Raw genomic sequence first — 18,840 nt, 5'->3', positions numbered from 1 at the left:
CTCTGTTTTGCCCAAGTGGACACTTTGTCGTGCTCTATCCCTGTAAATCTGAGACTTGGCCTTGTCATTTCTTAACTCTAAAGGTTGTGATCACTGCTAACATGCTCGTGTCCCATGTTAAATTCTATTTTTAGTGTCAGCGTGTCTGAAGGGCGTCACATCAGCATTCCTAAAATGCTGAAAGTTGGTCGAGCCTCTGTGTACGGACGGTAAAAGAGATGAATGAGATAAGAGATCAGGAATTCCGGCTTGGTGAGGACCTGCTGGGGGCACTAAGTGGAGACATTTTTTTTTTTTTTTTTTTCGTTTTGTTGTTTGTGCGGTAGTAATCTGGCCTGGGACAACTTTGAGGGCTAACTGGTCAAACTGACAAAGCAGATAAAACTGCTTGACAAGAGATTTCATAAATATAAATATGGGAGCCCTTTTCAGCCAGTGTGGTAAAATATATGTATATTGTTTTAGAGATGACTTCGCAATAATCGTAAATATCCCCAAGAAAAATATTTTAGTTTGTCAAAATCATTAAATAAAGATAGCAAGTCATCGTCGCAGGAGGAAATAATTACAAAAAATTGCGGAAATGGGCTTACATATACAGTATAAGATCAAGCGTGTAAGATTTTTTTCCTTGTCAAGTCAGCTATAATGAAGCCGGAAACCGGAAGTTGGGCCTCAAAATGAAAGCCTTCTTAAACCTATAAACCAATAAATGATCTTTGAATTTTGTTATGCGTATGTATGAATTATTCTCGTCTGAATTTATTTTAAAATGAAAACACACAATAAATAAATAAATTATAAAAAATAAAAGAATAAAAACAAAATCACATTATTAACATTTTTTATGTAATAAAGAACAAACACAATAGATACAGCGCAAAATAAGACAACTAAAAATACCTTTCCCATGAAGTTGATTTTAATGCACGAAAAATTCTTTTAGACCAGTTTTTTTTGTTGTTTTTGTTATTTTATTTGATAAATATATGCCATAGAATAAAACGTAATATGCAGGTAATGTTACGTAAAAATGGCTGAATATCATTTGTATTATTTTTTTACATTCATTTATTTGCCTTCCTACTTAATTAGAACTGTAAGTTTTCCTCGTTCACTTTTATGTTGATAGCTACAGCCGGAAGTTGCGTTTCCTCGCTCTCGCCTGACTTGACGCTGGTTTTGTTCTACAGGTTGGACGCGCTGCGGTCGTATCAGATTTTAGTTTTACCTGCCTGTCTGGTCGCTTGACGGGGCGCACCTGAAAGGAAACGCGCGTCCCTCTCGAGTCCGAGTCAGGTTTTCGCTTTCTTCTGACACATTAATGAATAAAAAAAAGGGGGCGAAGGAGACGGTCGACTTTGCGGCTGCGGATCAATTATTAACCTGACAACTCAAGCCGCAGTTCACTGAGGACCTGACATGAGGAGCTGAGCCAAGCAGGAGAGAAGTGCGCGCCTCCACCGCTGACTCTGACCCCAAACAAGAAAACAAAAGCGGAGGCACGCAGGCCTACAGGTGTTGGTGTGTGTCTGTGTGTGTGTGCGCTCTTTTCCCCCATTTTCATGTCGTGTGAACTGGATTTACTGTAAACATGCTGGGAGCGGAGAGCAGACTGGAGAGCCGGCTGGTGAAGCTGGAGACCCTGATGAGGAATCCGCAGTCGGCTCTAAACTTGGAAACCCTGCTGGTGAGTTTGCAATAACGGGGTCAGACGACAGGTATGCTAGAGTTACATATGTGTGAGTCACTGTTCTGTCGCGATCACCTAAAAAGACAACAAGGAACAAGAGAAGTGTCTCTGCAATCTGAACACTCATTCACCAAAGCTTGTTGGTACTTTGGCCTTTTTAATCAGAGGCGTAATCAGAGGGAAACCCCACCTTAACCCAACGCCTAGTCGCTTTCCTGTGCGGACTGCATTAAATTCCTCTTTATGCTTAACAATAGTATTACATAAGGATGAAATATAGTGTAATAATTAAGTGTGATGTGTTTCTAACAGGGCTGTTAAACTCACTGCAGGGAACCGAGCCCTTTAAGTGTCACACTCATTCTCCTTTTTCTCCACTCCATCAGTATCTGTTTGTGATCACAATTACCTGTTTTTTGTGTGGTCTCTAAAAGGAGGTGGCCTCCCTCTGACCTGCGCCAAGAATGTATACAGCCAGCCACTGTCACTGCTAAGCCTCCCCGTCCAAACCTCTCTATACAAACCCCTGACAACAGATGCACGCATGGAGGAGCGTTTGTTTTCCGCAGCCTGAAACTCCAGTTTCTCTGAAAGATTTTTTTTCTTCCTTTCTTTTACGAGCATTGAAACAGGGCACGCTCTGAGAACGCACCTCGACTCAGTTAATACCACTTTGCACCACAGCTGAGTGTTCGTTGACGTTCGTTTGCTCAGAAAATGATTGGAAAACATTTGGAAAAGTGCTTTTAGTTATGTGAGATGTTCAGTTGCTTGCTGCAGGTTTGATGTTAACAGGATGTCGGCCTATTCTAGTGACATCTGGAGCAAAGGAAAACACAAAATAAATCATGCTTGGGGGGCATTTTTTAGGTGTATAACACAGTGAGAGGAGATGTAATGTTGCTGCAGGAGGGAGCCATGTCTGTTTCCTCCGTGTCCGTGGCTGATGAGTCACAAATAAAGTCCGGTGTAAATGTTTAAACAATGACACAGTCATGTTGATTCTGTGATATTTTTGGACCTTATCAACCATCAGTCCCAACCTCACCAGTCATCATTTCTTATTCAGCTGTGCATGGTTAGTTTTTTGTTTTGTTTTGTTTTTTTGTCTAAGTGGCTCTGTAGTGGACGCTACATTGGAACTCATCACGCTGCCTAATGCAGGGAGCTACTGCACAGGAAGTCCAACTCGCTTCCTGGAATTGAACTGGAGATAGCCTGGCCTGGCCTCACGTCACTGTTTCCTGTTCGTCCACAATGATTTTTGTTGTCTGCGCACAAAAGGCCGGTTTTTGGAAGTTGTTGCTTTGTTTTTTTCCCGTGGAACAAAGCGGTCACAGCTGAATGAGCTTTTTTTCTTTATTTGCATTGTTGTGACTCAATCAGGTACTTGCATAAATTCTCCATCTCTTAAAATATATATAAGTTTTGACCCGTACTCGATAACACTCAACTCATTCATACGATTATTTTTATTGACAACCCACAACATTTGTTCGAATATAAATCTGTGCACAGTACTGGACACAGCCCCCCCCTGGGATGGAGGCCTAATTGCATGCATGGGAGTGAAAGTCTATACCTTATTTCCTTTGCAAACATGATGAATAACACAATGATTAATAGAGTCAGCTTGCAGCAATCAGAGCCATGTGACAGCTTATTTGTAACGCAGACGTGCACAGATCAAACACTCTTAAAGAAAGAAATGCGTAATTTAATATAGGAATCTGAGGTACAGTGCGAGGTAAGCCTTTTTTGTGTGTGTGTGTGGCGGGGTCGAGCCACCGATGGGCTGTTTTTTTTTCGTCCACCGCGGCAGGAACAGGAACACGCAGCCGACTCTGGTGTGCAGGATCATGTTCAGATTCGTCCAGATTCCAGTGAAAATTAAACAAGTCTGATCTAACTGTCTTCGGCTCCGGCTGATTGGCAGCAAGAGATTTAAATCTAAGAACGCTCACAGCAACAGATGAGACACCATCTGATCTGAATAGAACACAGGTGTATATAATGTGAATAGATGCACATTTTTTGTGTAGCTGCTCTAATTAGAGGGATACTTGAATGGTATTGACCAGATACTGTGCTTTAAGGAACATCCTTCCATCCATCCAACCATTATCTAACACAGGCTACGCTGTGGAGGGTCACGGGCGGCTGGATCCTACCCTAATATTCATGTTTTTGGAATTTGCACGGAAGCTGGAGCACCTGGAGAAAACCCACATGCATAGAAAGGCCCCAGCTAGGGGGTTAAAACCTGAACCTGAACAGCTTCACTGTTATGCTGCTACATTCACAAGAAAAATGTATAAAACTATGAGGAAACTTATATAAAAAAAAACAAAAACAAAAAAAAGAGCTTTTGCTCTTATTACTCGCCAAACGAAACCCGAAGAAACTTTTCAGGTTTGAAGTGAAGCTGAAACCGGATATAGCTTACAAGCGCGGAACAAATGTTCATTTTCTGGTGACTGCATTATGTTCGAGTGGATTAACCTGCAAGCTGGTTTTACATGCAAGGATGCGGAAGCCGGAGCTAATTCGTGACCACGTTTTCCCCACAGGCTGCGAACGTACACTTCATTTGAATCTTCTAACATTAGATCAGACATTGGATTGGATTTCCCCGTGATTCAAATGTCGTGAAATTAACAATCGGCCCTTTCTCTTGGAGACGCAGATGACTATCTGCTGCTGTGGAAAATGATCACAGACCTCCGAGCGCTCATCCTGAATCCCGATCCATAAGCTGTTTGTCCCACAATAGCTTCTGAGCCTTTGGGTCTATTTCCAAACCGTCTGCAGTCGGGGAGGGTTGGGGTAGTGGGGTGGGGGGGTTGGGGTAGTGGGGTGGGGGGGTTGGGATCTCTCCTCACCGCCGCTATTTAAAGGTGCAGAATTGTTCCACATGCCCCTGTCCACCCACTCGCATGTCCACCCGAACAAACAGATACAGCCGCGGATCAACTCCCCTACGCACAAACGCGCTGGATGGCTCCGCATGACCCCTGTTTTTGAGGAACTGAGGGTCATCCTACACCACCACCACCACCACCACCACCACCAACCCACCTGCCCAACTCCCTTGCCAGCCCCCCGTGCGTTTGGGATCACAGAGACATTTCGGCTTCTGCGTGAAACCAAACACCATCGATATAAGCGGCGATGACACTACAGAGGCACCTCCACCCACCCCCACCCTCACCCGGCTTTTAGCCCCATGCTGCCTCTGTCCCTCCACGTTGAGCTACAGGGAGGGGTCTGTGTGCCGGTGGATCTGGCGGATGCTCTGAAAAAACACCATGTGACCGATTTTGTTGTTTCACGACTTGTTATGTCTGTGTATGCAGCCTCCATTGTCCCTTTTGTGCCTGTTTTGCCTGTCGCTTTTGCCGCATTTCAGAGCACTTGGTTTCCAAAAAGAAAAAAGAAATGTTTCTTCTTCCACTACTTGATTTAGTTTTGTCATCTTTTATCAGCCAGGATGAGGTCAGGGTGTCCCAGAATTCAATGTCAATAGAAAAAAGCCAACAAAACCGAGGACCAACTAGTATATAGTCAGATATAGTCAGATATATAGTCAGAAAGGATATCTAAACATCAAACTAAATGAATATCAGTATTTTTGAGGTTCCATTTTTCCTCCACTTCTGTCTTTCAGGATTCCATCACCGCGCTGGCTCATGACTTGAACTATCCGGCCCTGAGGAAAAACAAAAGCATCGAGGCGTTTCTCAACAGATGTAAGACCTTTCATGTGTCTGTGTGAATGTGATGGTACAGTATGTATCATCTGTGTTCTTACGGCCGGAGCTACTGGAAGACCAAAACGGTCCAGCGATAAATAAAGTCCCTCATGTGCCAAAATAGGATTTAAAATAAATATATCTTCAGCTCTCCAGCATCAGATTTAGCCTCTCTGATCTCTGGGGAGTGGGGGAGGGGGGGTTTATATGTGAGACAATGTCCCGGGTGTACTAGTTGTTCTTTCTGAAGGTTGCTAAAGAGATACTAGTAAACGCATCTGCTGGCTCACTTTTTGTCCAAGGTTGTTTGGCCCTGACAGATATTCACAGCCTAAAATATTTCTAAAACTCAGATTGTACTTTGCTTCTTAATCATTTCTTTGCACTGCGTCCTTGTTAAGTCATAGACACACACGTGTAAATGTCCAAAATGTGGCTGTTACAGTTCAGTTTTGCATGTGTCTTCAGTCTGTCTTAACTTTTGACTTCATTTTCCTTCACTGACGGGCTGTTTCATCCTGACCTCTTCACTGCCCTGCTAACGCGTGCGCATGTCCCTCAGATGAGAAGGCCGTGAGCCAGATGCGAGAGCTGCAGGTGAAGCTGGAAGACTTTGAAAGGGTGAAGCTGATCGGGAGAGGAGCCTACGGAGAAGTGCAGCTGGTGAGACCCTTCTCTCTGCTAGGGGCTAATGAACAATTGTTCATTCATACTCTATTGTTCTTTTTTAAAAAAAAAAAAAAAATGAAATGACCTGAATGCAGCAGCACAATGCAGTGATCTACAGTAAAAGCAGTGGATCCAGAATTCAATCAACAAAAACACCAGGAGTGTATGAACCACTAGAGGGAGCAGCAGTCTGCAGAAATACTAAATATGTAACATTTACAGCTTGTTTTTGGTAGTCCAAATATAACTGCAACTTTCTTTTCCTCTCTCTCTTTTTTTTTTTTTTTTTTTAAACACCAACTTAATTGACTTCGAGCCAGCCAGTAACTCCTTAGCTCTCCCTGCCTCCCAGTTTGTCCAGATGTCAGCCTCCCGTGCTGCTAGAATCTGCTATCTTACGAGTGTCTTGCGGTGGGAACGAGTCTGGACAGGCTCAGTGTGTGGGAGATGAGTGTGAAGTCTGCTATGGAGGAGGGGGCAGGGCGGGGTGGGGTGGGGGGGAGAGGCGAAGGACGGCCTTAGTGTGTTTGTGCTCGAAATCTTGTGTAAGCATGTCCCTCTCTGGGTGTGTACTACAATTATGGCTTCCCATCTCTGTCTCTCTTCGCTCTGAGTCTCTCATGTTATCTCGGTCACCGTGACTCTCGTTCCTGTTGCCCTCGCAGACTTGTGCCTGTTTACCTTTTAATCTTCACTTCTCCCCCCTTGCAGGTCCGCCACAAGGAATCTCGGAAGGTTTACGCCATGAAGCAGCTCAGCAAGTTCGAGATGATCAAGCGGTCGGACTCCGCCTTCTTCTGGGAGGAGAGGCACATCATGGCCTTTTCCAACAGCCCCTGGGTCGTCCAGGTGTGCACCCGTTATTTTTTTTTTAATCATTCACAAACAAACATTTTATATTAGGCCTAGCTTTGCATGAATCACAGGTAAAAAAAAAAAAGAAAGGAATTTCTTTTAGGCGTCTCTGCCTGAAGAGCCACTTCAGAGTGGCACGGCCTCATCCTCTTCCCGTTGTGGAGTTTCCGGAAGCAAACTTTAAAGCTACCGACACACATAATTTCTCATTCTTAATCCGAAAATGGCAGCTTCTCAAATTCGTCTGCACTCGTACCTCCCACCTAGACCAGACCAGACCAGGCACCCCCACCCCATAATAATGACACTCCTTGATGGCAGCAGCAGCCATCCTCAGCAGAAACACAAAAAATACACACAAAAACAATTTAGGAACAACTAAAACAAACAAAAAAACAGCACAAGGTGTTGACCAGGCCTCCAAATTCACTAGATCCCAACCTGATCCACTTAGGCCCCTCCCCTCAACCCATAGGACCCCGCTAGTAATAACATTTTACTGCCAGACACCACAGGACACCCTCAGGATCCACAAGGGAGACCTACACAATATTAGGAAGGTGGTCATAATGTTATGCCTGCTCCCTGTACATACAGTGCAAACATAAACACGTTTCAGCGTTATGCTCTCAACAAACCAAACAATGAGTTCCCTGTAACTCAAGCTTTAGCCGCCTACCACCGCACACTGACTTGGCGACTGCCTGATGTTTGGCCTCAATATAAGTATCATCTTACTAACAGCCAAATGTTTATTCTCCTTGGCCAAAGCGCTCGCAGACCCGATTCACTTGTGCGGTAAAAGCCATATTTATAGATTTATAGCCATTATTCAAAAAGGTTCCGTTCCACATTTGCGCTGGATACAAGAAACCGAGAAGAATTTACAGAGGCTAATCAATTTGTTGCTGTTCCTTAACGTTATAATTGATCGTGCAGTCCGTTTTATATAGTAGAAACCTTTATAGATAGGATTGCTTAATGATTTACTAGCATTATCTAGTGATATTTGAAACAGATACATCTAAATTACGTCATTTGGAGAGTACAGATTAGATTAAACTTCAACGAAAGACAATAAAATGGTTAAGTGGCAACGCTAAGAACAAGTGCAATGTTTTATGACAGTGATGCAGAGTTTCATGGAGTATAAAGGGAAAGCTCGTACAGGTACTTGTGTGTCATAATTCTGGCCCTGAGTTAAAATAATAGATCTCCTTTTATGATGAACACAGATCATTCCAAGATAACACGCCCAGCGCGCAGGGAAACGGCTTTTATCACATATCACAAAGCGACTGTTTACTGTCTCCTAGCTCTGCTGCGCTTTCCAAGACAACCTCCACCTCTACATGGTGATGGAATTCATGCCTGGAGGAGACCTGGTCACACTCACCATGAACTACGACATCCCAGAGAAGTGGGCTCGCTTCTACACGGCGGAGGTGGTGCTGGCGCTGGACGCCATCCACACCATGGGCTTCATCCACCGCGACGTCAAGCCCGACAACATGCTGCTGGACCAACACGGACACCTCAAACTGGCCGACTTCGGCACGTGCATGAAGATGGACTCTGTGGGTTTGAGTCTTGCTTTCTTAGAACTTTAACTTTAAGGAAAACCGATCCTCTCGCATTCAGATGAAAGACCCTTGTGCACCCCCCAGTGTTCAGATTTGTGAAGTGAAGCTCGGCGCGGCTGTTTTGAAGGGACCTGGGAGTTTATTGTGCTAAACAGCCAATCTAGAAGTGCAGCAGCGGTACCGCCTCGGCCGCGGGCCCCATGAGGCCGTTTTTCAACCTTTTGTTTTCACCACAGCTATTTCGGAATAGCTGGTTGCACACATTTGAGCTCTCTGAAAATCTAACCAGTAGGCAGAGTGTCATGTAATTTATCGCCTCGCACAAAAACACACTGCGGTCCAAACGATCTGGTGGAGTCTGAGCATACAAATAGACCTTTACACCTTTTCTCAGTCTCAGCCTGATGATCTGTTTTCCTTCCCCTGGTCTTAAAAAATACGTTTTATGAATGTTTAAGTTAGTTTTGTGCATTTATTGTGGTTTTGGATAATTGGCTTTTGCTTGCACCGTGCCATTATTCTTTGTCATGTTGTGTATTTTCTGTCTGCAGAAGGGTATGGTGCACTGTGACACAGCCGTAGGCACACCAGACTACATCTCCCCTGAGGTGCTGCAGTCTCAGGGCGGTGACGGTTTCTACGGCCGGGAGTGTGACTGGTGGTCCGTAGGAGTATTTATTTTTGAGTTACTAGTTGGTAAGTCACCTCATGTTCGTGCTATCGGGTTTTGTAAAATCTCTGGATTTGTTATCGTCAATAACGGATTCATTTTGTTAATTTTAGATCAGTGTTTTTGAGATTTGACCTGTCTTCCTCTTCCTCTTCTTCCTCCTCCTCCTTCTTCTAGGTGAAACTCCTTTCTATGCCGAGTCCCTGGTGGGAACTTACGGGAAGATCATGAACCACAAAAACTCCCTCGTCTTCCCCGATGACATAGAGATGTCTCAGAACGCCAAAAACCTCATCTGTGCCTTTCTCACTGACAGGTACTGCCACGGATTTATGAATTACACGGCCTTTATGTTTCCATTACCCTGTGCATTGACCCCCACTTTCTTTTCCTACACCATTCTCTTAACTGTTGGAGTGAATACATATGAAACGAAACACTGAAATACACCGCTGTCGCAAGGATTACGAAGTGGGGACGTTTTGTTCAGCGGGGCTGGAGTTAATTCAGGCTAAATATAATATCTATAAGCTCTATAGCTTCATATGAGAAGGGATAAAAGCAGATTTTTGGGGACCAATTTACCTGCAAATTACACAACATGCACGGTCCTCGCAAGTATTTATGCTGCGCATTTATGGATAAAACATGGGACGTCCCATGCGTTAAATGCTTTCCGCTCAATAGCTAACGTCGGCCATAAGTTACCCATGTCTCCCGGAAGCAACCAAGGAACGGTTTAGTAAGCCAGCGAGTGGGTAGCTTGATGCAGGACATGCACAACGAAAGGATGAGCTCCGCTGGGAATGTCAACATTTCAACGAAAACGCTAAATTCTCATACATCACTACACCTCCACTATTCCTGGAAAGAAAATACGTCACAGCTTGTGAGCTCTGACCTTGTGGGAAAATTTCCATTCAGGAAGGTTTTAAATACCAAAACCTAGAAAAAAAAGCTCCAGTGTACATGATAATGTAATAATAATAATAAAAAAAAAAGGTAAAGGTTGAAAGACGCATGATTAGATATAAGGGTCACCTTCCTCGTTGGTGTCCCAGGAAGAAATCACTTCCTGTTTACATGAGTAGCCCCGCCCACACGACGTCGCAAACACAGGCCCTTTCTGCTTCAGCACAGAGCAGCCTTTCATTTTTTTCTCCCCCCCCTCCTTCAGTTTATTTACCTTCTCGCTCACTATTCTCCCACCGCGGAACAAAATCTCACATGTGTGTACGGCCGGCCACCGGGCGCGCACACACAAACACCCACACGCGCACATATTTTGAACGCCGACCAATGGCCGCGTTCACCACTTAACCCACATGCTCCGTCACCGTCTCCACCGTCCTGCTGAATCATTCCTGTAGGCACCATCTCCTCCTCCTTCAAACTGCTTCCTCCACTCCAGCTCCTCCCGGTGCCACTTTCCATTTCTCCTTCTCTTTCCAGTTTTTCATGCAAGGGTTTAAAAAGCGCTCCCTTTCTTCCTCCTCTCCACCCCTGCGTTCTTCTTCTCCTTCTTCTCCTCCTTCCTCTTGGCTGGATCTGGAATGTCCCACACGTGGCAAGCCCAAAATGCCGCACCCCTCCGGCCCTGTACCCAGAGGTGGAGGGAGGAGGGAGGAAAGGGGGACGAGGCTAAAGAGAAAAAGTGTGTAGGGAGAAGAGAGAAGGAGGGAAAGTGTAGCAGTGTAGTGTCGAGGCCAGTCACGGTTGTTGGTGTCCTGATCCTGCCGCCTTCGCTCCCTGGAGCTGTATTATCTTGGGCCTGACAGGGGTAGAGGAGGTGTCCAGTGTCCACCAGCGGTCATGCGGCTCTCCATGCTGGTCAGTGTGGTCAGCGCAGAGTCCACTGGGCTCTTGAAGCGCTCGGGGATGACATGTTGGTGATGGTTGGAGGGGGAGGAGCGGGGTTGTGTTCTGTGTGGACTCTGCTCACAGTCTGTCTGCTTGCTCCCGTCGCTGTGTGCAGGAAAGTTCGTCTGGGCCGCACCGGAGTGGACGAGATCAAATGTCACCCCTTCTTCAAGAATGACCAGTGGACCTTTGACAACATCCGTGAGAGTAAGCGTGTGCATGTTTTCCTTTTCTTTTTTAATTATCTTTTTATATCCTCACGTTGCAGGTGCACACTCCGTCCCCCTTCTCCGCCTCCGCTAATGTGTCATTTGTTTTCTTTCTTCCGCTCAATTCCTTTCCCCTTATTTGTGCTTCTCTTATCGCTTTCAGCTCACTCCTCCACAGGTCTGTTTAGCCTCAGCCCGAGTTCGAAGTTTATTTTCAGCCCCGTAGCCGTTCAGCCCTTTCGCGTATGCGGTACACATGCCGCCCATATGCGCCGTGCGCATATCTTAACATTTCGTGGCGGGTGATGCTACGCAGGGCGAGAGATGCACAAACCTGCAGGATAACCAGACACATGTGGAAACTGCTCCAAAGTCGGATCTATCAAACACAGCGATTTCAATTATTGATTTTATATCAGTACTCTACGTTAAATCACGTGCTGTCGTCTTTGAGATCGTAAACTGACCAAGAAGTTGATTTTAAACAATATGTGCAGAGCATTTAAATCCTTAAATGGACGGCAGTTCTGCAGCACACTCACCGCCCACAAGACACACACTACTGAAACGACTGAAAGCAGGAATACGCTATAACGTTGTCCAAACAGACAATAAAATATCCATTTAACCTGGTGTAATGTGTAGCCTTGTAGACCATGTAATGGTATATATTTCTTATTTTTGCCTAATAGCTAATTAAATCAAACACATCTGATACACTTAAATGTGATGCTGTGCGATTGTGCATTGGCATGCTTAAAATCAAATGGTTTGCGGTTTTAATAGGAAAAAGTGTGCAAAATACCAGAAAGTTTAATGGAAATGATGAACGGCGGCCGAATCGAACAGGAATCAAGTCTAAAATATATAAATTAGCATTTTAAAAAGAGAGCACAGTGCTGAAACAGTTACAATACCGAACGGGAGAAGGATATATCAGGAATATGAACGGGACCTCTGTGTCTGCATATGATTACATTCAGACTCCGTTCCTCCTACCTCTCCCTCGCTCTGCTTCACCTGGCTCTGATTAAGACAACAGACACAACTTCTGATCAGAGCCTGGCAGTCTGGAACACGAAACCGCTGCTGTGCCACTGCTGCGCCGCTCGGCTCTCTTCATGTTTGCACATGCATGTCCCGTCACACACACACACACACACACACACGCACACACACACACACACAAAGTCAAACACACTCCAAACATGACCCTGCTCCCATTCTGGCATCCCGCAGAGCTGCGTGTACCCCTGGACGCCTGTGTCTGTTTAAGAGCGACATTACTCCCTGCTGTGTGTGTGCCTCTGACTTCAGTGTGGGTTATTTTCTGTGTTGGGGCTCTTTAGTTGTCCCCGTTTTTATTACTGTTTGGATGTTTGATGGCAAAGGAGCTCGGATGTATGTGTGTACGTATGTATGGATGAATGGATGGATGGATGGAACAGGAGGCAGCATCCCCCCTGGTGGCGGGCGGGGCAGGCTCTGCGGACTCTGTGGACTAGTCTAATGAGAGGGGCGCCCCAGTTTGGAGGGCTGCTCCCGCTCTCTCACTCTCACTGTGGCCACGGCTGCCTGTCATTAGTCGCCCGCTATCAGAGAGCATTCTGGGAAGTCGTGCCACAAGGGCCTCCACGGAGCGGCCTGTGTCTCTTTCTGTCTCGCCACATTCTGGCTGTTTTCTTTTTTTTTTTTTTCTTGCTGTCTCTTCTTTTTTATTCCCCCCTCATTTGTTTCATTCCTGCACTAGATCTTTTTTTGTTGTTTTTTTTTTATTCTCGCCCCCCTCCGCCATCTTCGAGTCCCATTTGTCAGGCCGAGGGTTGTCTTGACCTACCAGTAATGAGCTCTTTGCTCAGAGCCAGACTCGCACTGGCCTGAGGAACTTGATCCATAATGGCTGCTCCCCCCCCCCCCCCCTTAATTAGGAACTATTTATAGGCTAAAGGGCTAGCTTAGTTTTATCTGATTGGCCCTTTGACACATTTTTCGTCCGTGTGTTCTGGAGACTATTAAAGCGCTCCTGCTTCTGCGAGGAGAGAGCTGAAGGAGCGTTCTCTCCTTGCAGGGTTAGGCTTCGCTCGTGAAAGGAGCTGTGTGTGGGGCACAAAGCGAGCACTGTACAGAAAAAGGAGTGGTGTCAGGCTCACGCCAACCTGCAGAAAACGCACTCCTCCTCCTCCTACTTCTACGAGCAGTGCCAAAGCTGGCATGGAGTCGGCCCAAACTGCTGAAAAAAAAATGTCCAACGCTGAAACACTTTTGGAGACTTAAACTTTAAATACCTGCGACGCAATCTTGATCTTTGAGTCTCTCATTTTGTGTTAAATAGCATCTTTCTCTTTTCCTCCAAGCTTTCTGGTTGCGCCTCCTCCTCTTTCCCCGTTTTCCTTCATGGCTCTCTCCGTTTCTGTTTCCAGCTGTGGCCCCAGTTGTGCCAGAGCTAACCAGTGACATAGACACCACCAACTTTGATGACATAGAGCCAGTTAAAGGAGATGCGGAGACCTTCCCTCCACCCAAAGCCTTCGTGGGCAATCAGCTACCATTTATTGGCTTCACTTACTTCAAGGAGAACCAGTAAGTGTTTTTTTTTTTTACTTTACTCTATCGCGGTTCTTGTGTTCAGGAATCGAGTTTGCTGACCTTTTACTTATAAAACTGTGATTTTTATTTAATTTTTTTTTGGGAAAAAAAGTGTTTTAACACGTGTGAATATTTAAAGCAAGAGGCTGAAGGACAGCACCGTGCCTAAAACAAGAGAGAAAAACTCCACACCCGTACCTTTAATCCACGTACCTTTAAACACTGTGTGTCTGTTTGAATCCAACACTGCTGCCTTGTTCTGTCAACCCCTTTAACTGCTTCTCCTAACTTAAGATGAATCCTGTTTTCTTTTGTTTGTTTGTTTTTTAAAACCTGCTTTTGCAGAACAAACAACAAAGTAGAGCGTCGCTGTTCTTTTGTACCTTGCGGTCTACCTTTTAGGCCTGTAATGGTGAAAAAGCAATTTCCCTTTTACGTTAAGCTAAAAATGTGATTCTTAAATGTGACTATCCAGTTACAAAAGCCCTATTCACATGGGTTTAGTTTAACCTGGGAAGTCCTGTGATTCAGAAAAGAAACGCTCTACGTCCGTGTTTCATGTGACACATTCACACGGGATAAACAAACTCTGTGTTTTACTCAAATTTACGTCCCGTCGTTATGGCTCTGCTACTTTCCGTCTCACTCCACTGCGTGTCATAGACACTTTCGATTACTTTGCAAATTATAATGGATGATAAAAATATATTTTTGACACTATTTATCCCAGGGAAGAAATTACCAACGATTTAAATCGGCTCCACCTTTGCCAATGAACACATTAATGATTGATTTAATAATATCATCCCTAAACTGGTGAGTAGTTCAGCGACGTCTCAACTTTGAGCTCTAAAATCTGTCCAAACTTTGAATTATAGCACATTCTTCATAATACTTAAGGCAAGAGGCAGATAAAAAAAAACGCAAATCGAACAAAAGTTGCGAAAAAGTAAAAACTTACCCCAAAATCACAGAGAATTTTTACTTTACAAACCACAGACATGGACGAGTCCGGGATTTAGAGTTGTGAATGACTTTATAGCTGTTCAGTTTATATGCTGTCACATGTATTTGGTTAAACATTTAGCTTCCTTTTAAAGCTGGTTAAAGCTGGTTAAAGCTGGTTAAAACACAATACAGTTGTAGAAATTACCCTAACCGTTCTCTCATTCTCAGGCTGCTGAAAGGAAGCAATAGGAGCTCTGGGAAGGATTCAGAAGGCTCTAAGGAAAACTCAGAGAATAAGGAGAATTGTTCGGATAATAAAAAAGAGGTGAGAGTTTTTTATGTGTTAATATTGAGGCAGCAGAGAAAATAAGTGGATTAGCTGTTAGAACTGTTTGTTAATCGGTCTTCTGCTCATTTTTCTGTCTCAGCAGCTGCAGAAAAGGGTTAATCAGCTGGAGGAGAAGCTCGACCATGAGATGCAGGCCAAAGATGAGCTGGAGCACAAGTGCAAGTACGTGCAGACGCCAGCAACAAACGCACAAAGCTGACGAATTGTATTTGCATTGAAAAACTGAAAAACACTTAAAGCAATTAATCAGAAAAACCTTTAAGATTTTTTTTTTCATAATAACAAAAAATAGTAACAATTTAATAAGAATTAAACTTATATTTAAGTGTCTGATTTATTTGGTATTGTTATAATTACTAAAAAACTCAATCACTGAGGAGAATTTCATTTTGTGAGTCTCACATATGTCAGGAAATGTGCCAGATTGTTGCACAAAACGGGAAGTGATGTACCCACAAAGCTGATGTTAAAAAGAACAGCTTTCGACTTTGTTGATTCATTTTTATAACATGCAGTATATGTATGTATGTGCCAAATGATTTTATGAATAATAACCTTTTTTCCCCTCCCCTTAGAAATGTTACCAACCGCTTAGACAAGCTGGTCAAAGAATTAGATAGGGAGGTAAGAACACATGGACGATGGCGCCTTTCAGCCATTTACCTGGAGTGCTAAACTAAGCCCGAGTTTGTCTCACACTGTTTCACACTCGTGCGTGAATTCCTCTCTCGCCAGATGAATAGCAGGCAGAAAGTCGAGGCTTCGCTCAGGCAGCTGGAGATGGAGCGAACTCTGCTGCAGCGCCAGAGCGCCGAGAGTCTGCGCAAGGTGGAGATTGAAACCGACAGGAAACGCAGCCTGGAGAATGAATGTGAGCAACGAGAACTGGATTATAACTCCCGAATGAGCTCTAATATGGATATCAGAACTTTCTGTGATGTTGTTCGAATGGAGGCAGTGGCCGTTTTGTATTCCAAACATATCACATTTTCAGGGCTCTGTTGAATAAATATCAAAAGCTACTTTATGTGTTTGCTCATCAGTGAACAGCCTGAGGGACCAGCTAGAGGATCTGAAGAAGAGGAACCAGAATTCGAGGATCTCCAACGAGAAGAACATCGAGCTGCAAAAACAAGTGAGGAGGAACTTTTTAATATCCCCCAGCGTCATTTTTTTTCTAGTTTCCTTCTCAGCGTTTTTAATGCAAATCAAATATGCTAATTTAGTAATCCATATCCAAGCAAGACACCACTTAATTTTCCTCATTAGATAAAGTAATTCTGCTGCTGCCCCGGCCGAGATACGACTTGGCAAAAGTTTCATTGCCGAATGTGTTTTCTCTGCAGCTCAAGGAGACCGACGCTCTGCTCCAGGCTGAGCGGGAGGCGGCGGCGCGGCTCAAGAAGAGTCAGGCGGAGGTGCAGAAGCAGGCCCAGAGCCTCGAGGCCAGCCTCAGGGAGGTGCAGGAGAGGTGCAACCAGCTGGAAAACGGCAAGATGGAGCTGGAGAAGCAGCTGAGGGGGCTGCAGGCCGAGCTGGAGGAGGAGAGAAGGGAACGCAGCCTTGGGACGGAAACCATTGCCGACCTGCAGGGTGAGACAAGGCTCTTTCATTCAAGTCCTGAGCAAGTTCGCTGCTGCTTAGCAAAACATAGGAATGTCACCTTTTTATACATGTAATGAATATTTGAAACATGAAAATTTTAATGAAAGTTTAATGAAATGAATCTGCTACAACAACTGCAAGGTAATCGCATTGATCTTTACGAACTCCTCAAAATGTACTGCAGTAAACATCTCCTCGGTAGCAGGAAAAACGCATTACGCAACGCGGAGCTGGAGGCTGAGCGGGGTATTAGATGTGAATCGTTTTTTGGAGCCGGCCTTGGGAAATGTTTGATCATAGGTGGAAACATCTGGTCAAAGGGGCCGAGGCTGAAGTAGGAGGCCGTAAAAGCCCCAGCAAGACCTGAGCCAGAGTTTTTTGGGAGAAGCTGTTAGGAAACTTAAACACGCAGAGAGGCCAGTCGCTGAGGTCAGAGGGGACGCAGAGAAACAGTTGTGTTACCTGTTTGCTGTGATGCCTCGTGATTATTTTCCCCGCGGTCAAAATCTCCTTGTGGGTGGAGTTGGGGAGAAGGAAAATAAGCGTTAGATGCAGTTTCTTTTGCATTTTTGAGGCCAGACGTGGTCTGGAGCATTATGTAATGTCTTAAACTGCATGTTTGTTTCATGACTTTTACATCATGTACTACGGCTGGGTGGTATGACCGAAAATGGATATCACGGTATTTTTGACAAATTCTGACAGTGTCACGGCATGTTTTTTTTTGTTCGTTTGTTTTGTTTTTTTTTTCCATTTATTACGCATTCACTACATTTTCTACTGGTTGAGAGAGGAATTAATGCAGCAGTTTGACTTGGGCTATTTCACTGGGATGACGAGTAAATATTGTAGAGAACTCCCACTAGTAATAAAACAGGTTTGCATGTCCCCATGTTAGCACTGCCTGCTGATGTGGAAATCCGAGGACATTTATAGCAACATTAAAAAAAAAAAAAATGTTATCAAGATGTGAACAAGTGAACAAACAAGGACAATTACAGTTTAATTTGTCTTGACATGTTTATTCACATTAAACTGCCATGTCTGTAATGTCAATAGCAACGCGAGCAGCTACCGTAATAATTGTAGTCTGCGCGCAACATGTTTTTCTCATTTATAAAAAAGCTATAATTGGGGACACTTTAGAGGGACCGCTGCAACCAGGGGACAGATCATCCAAATAGGCAGAAATCTGCACCTTTTTTTTTGTCACAAGTCCTCTCGTTCTGCTTCATTTTTGGACCTTTCCATCTTAATTCAGCCTGCCGGTGACGCAGTCATACCCACAAAATTGCGTGTTTAGAAGCGCTACATTGAAGATAGTCCGGTTTGAAACAGTGTCTCATGGCGAAATGTTCCGACTGCTGTGTAATGAAATATACCTCTATGCCGGTATATTAAAAAATCATACCATAACTGGGAAAAAAATACCGGTATACCATCCAGCACTATCATGTACTGACAAATCTTACAAGTTATCCTGAGTTGTTTCTACAATTAAGTCATTTTTCTTTTCCCCTTTCCAATCCCTCCACCTTAGGTCGTATCTCTGGCCTGGAAGGGCAGGTGAAAGACACAAAATCATCTCTCTCAAAGCTCCAAACCGAAAAGAAGGAGCTGCATGGGAAGCTCAACGACCTTGAGAAGGTTGGCCGTCGTTTCTAATCACTACTGTAGAGTGAAGTTAGAAATATTCATCTTGTGAAATGTGAGGACTTTAACATCAATTCCTGACTCTGTAGGAAAAGAGCAACCAAGAGATCGACCTGACGTTCAAGCTGAAGTCGCTCCAGCAGAGTCTGGAGCAGGAGGAGGCCGAGCACAAAGCCACCAAAGCCAAGCTGGCAGATAAAAACCACATCTACCAGACCATCGAGGAGGCCAAGTTTGAGGCCTTGAAGGGTGAGCTTAGAAGTCTACATTATTTCAAATGCAATGGCATATTTTTAAACTGTATGTAAGTAATTTAACCTAACATACATAGACATTTACAATGAAAGACAAACAGTGCGTTTACATGCATGTGAAAAAAACGACTATTTATCGGACTATAACAGGAGA

At 44.4% G+C, this 18,840-nt stretch overlaps 1 protein-coding gene across 7 annotated transcripts in view; it reads left to right on the top strand.

Moving 5' to 3' along the window:
• Positions 1 to 1,178: 1,178 nt before the first annotated feature.
• LOC124999124 (rho-associated protein kinase 2-like) overlaps positions 1,179 to 18,840 on the top strand; it is a 28,949-nt gene continuing 11,287 nt past the window's right edge. For 4 of the 7 annotated variants that reach the window (XR_007111149.1, XM_047573899.1, XM_047573898.1 and 1 more), the window contains exons 1-17: positions 1,179 to 1,690; positions 5,361 to 5,442; positions 6,008 to 6,108; positions 6,826 to 6,963; positions 8,286 to 8,546; positions 9,104 to 9,248; positions 9,400 to 9,538; positions 11,198 to 11,289; positions 13,712 to 13,871; positions 15,054 to 15,150; positions 15,254 to 15,336; positions 15,750 to 15,798; positions 15,910 to 16,045; positions 16,218 to 16,309; positions 16,521 to 16,767; positions 18,320 to 18,426; positions 18,522 to 18,681. Coding sequence is in view for 5 of the 7 variants with exons in the window: in XM_047573899.1 (XP_047429855.1) it covers positions 1,595 to 1,690; positions 5,361 to 5,442; positions 6,008 to 6,108; positions 6,826 to 6,963; positions 8,286 to 8,546; positions 9,104 to 9,248; positions 9,400 to 9,538; positions 11,198 to 11,289; positions 13,712 to 13,871; positions 15,054 to 15,150; positions 15,254 to 15,336; positions 15,750 to 15,798; positions 15,910 to 16,045; positions 16,218 to 16,309; positions 16,521 to 16,767; positions 18,320 to 18,426; positions 18,522 to 18,681 (2,185 nt within the window). In the remaining 2 variants the exon portion in view is untranslated. The remainder of the gene's footprint in view (positions 1,691 to 5,360; positions 5,443 to 6,007; positions 6,109 to 6,825; positions 6,964 to 8,285; positions 8,547 to 9,103; positions 9,249 to 9,399; positions 9,539 to 11,197; positions 11,290 to 13,711; positions 13,872 to 15,053; positions 15,151 to 15,253; positions 15,337 to 15,749; positions 15,799 to 15,909; positions 16,046 to 16,217; positions 16,310 to 16,520; positions 16,768 to 18,319; positions 18,427 to 18,521; positions 18,682 to 18,840) is intronic. The other 3 variants (XR_007111150.1, XM_047573900.1, XM_047573897.1) reach the window with 1 other exon arrangement.

The sequence above is a fragment of the Mugil cephalus genome, chromosome 21 (assembly GCF_022458985.1).
Source record: "Mugil cephalus isolate CIBA_MC_2020 chromosome 21, CIBA_Mcephalus_1.1, whole genome shotgun sequence".
Classification (NCBI taxonomy): Eukaryota; Metazoa; Chordata; class Actinopteri; order Mugiliformes; family Mugilidae; genus Mugil; species Mugil cephalus.
Note: the sequence above shows the minus strand (reverse complement) of the source record. Positions and strands in the feature narration are given on the sequence as shown.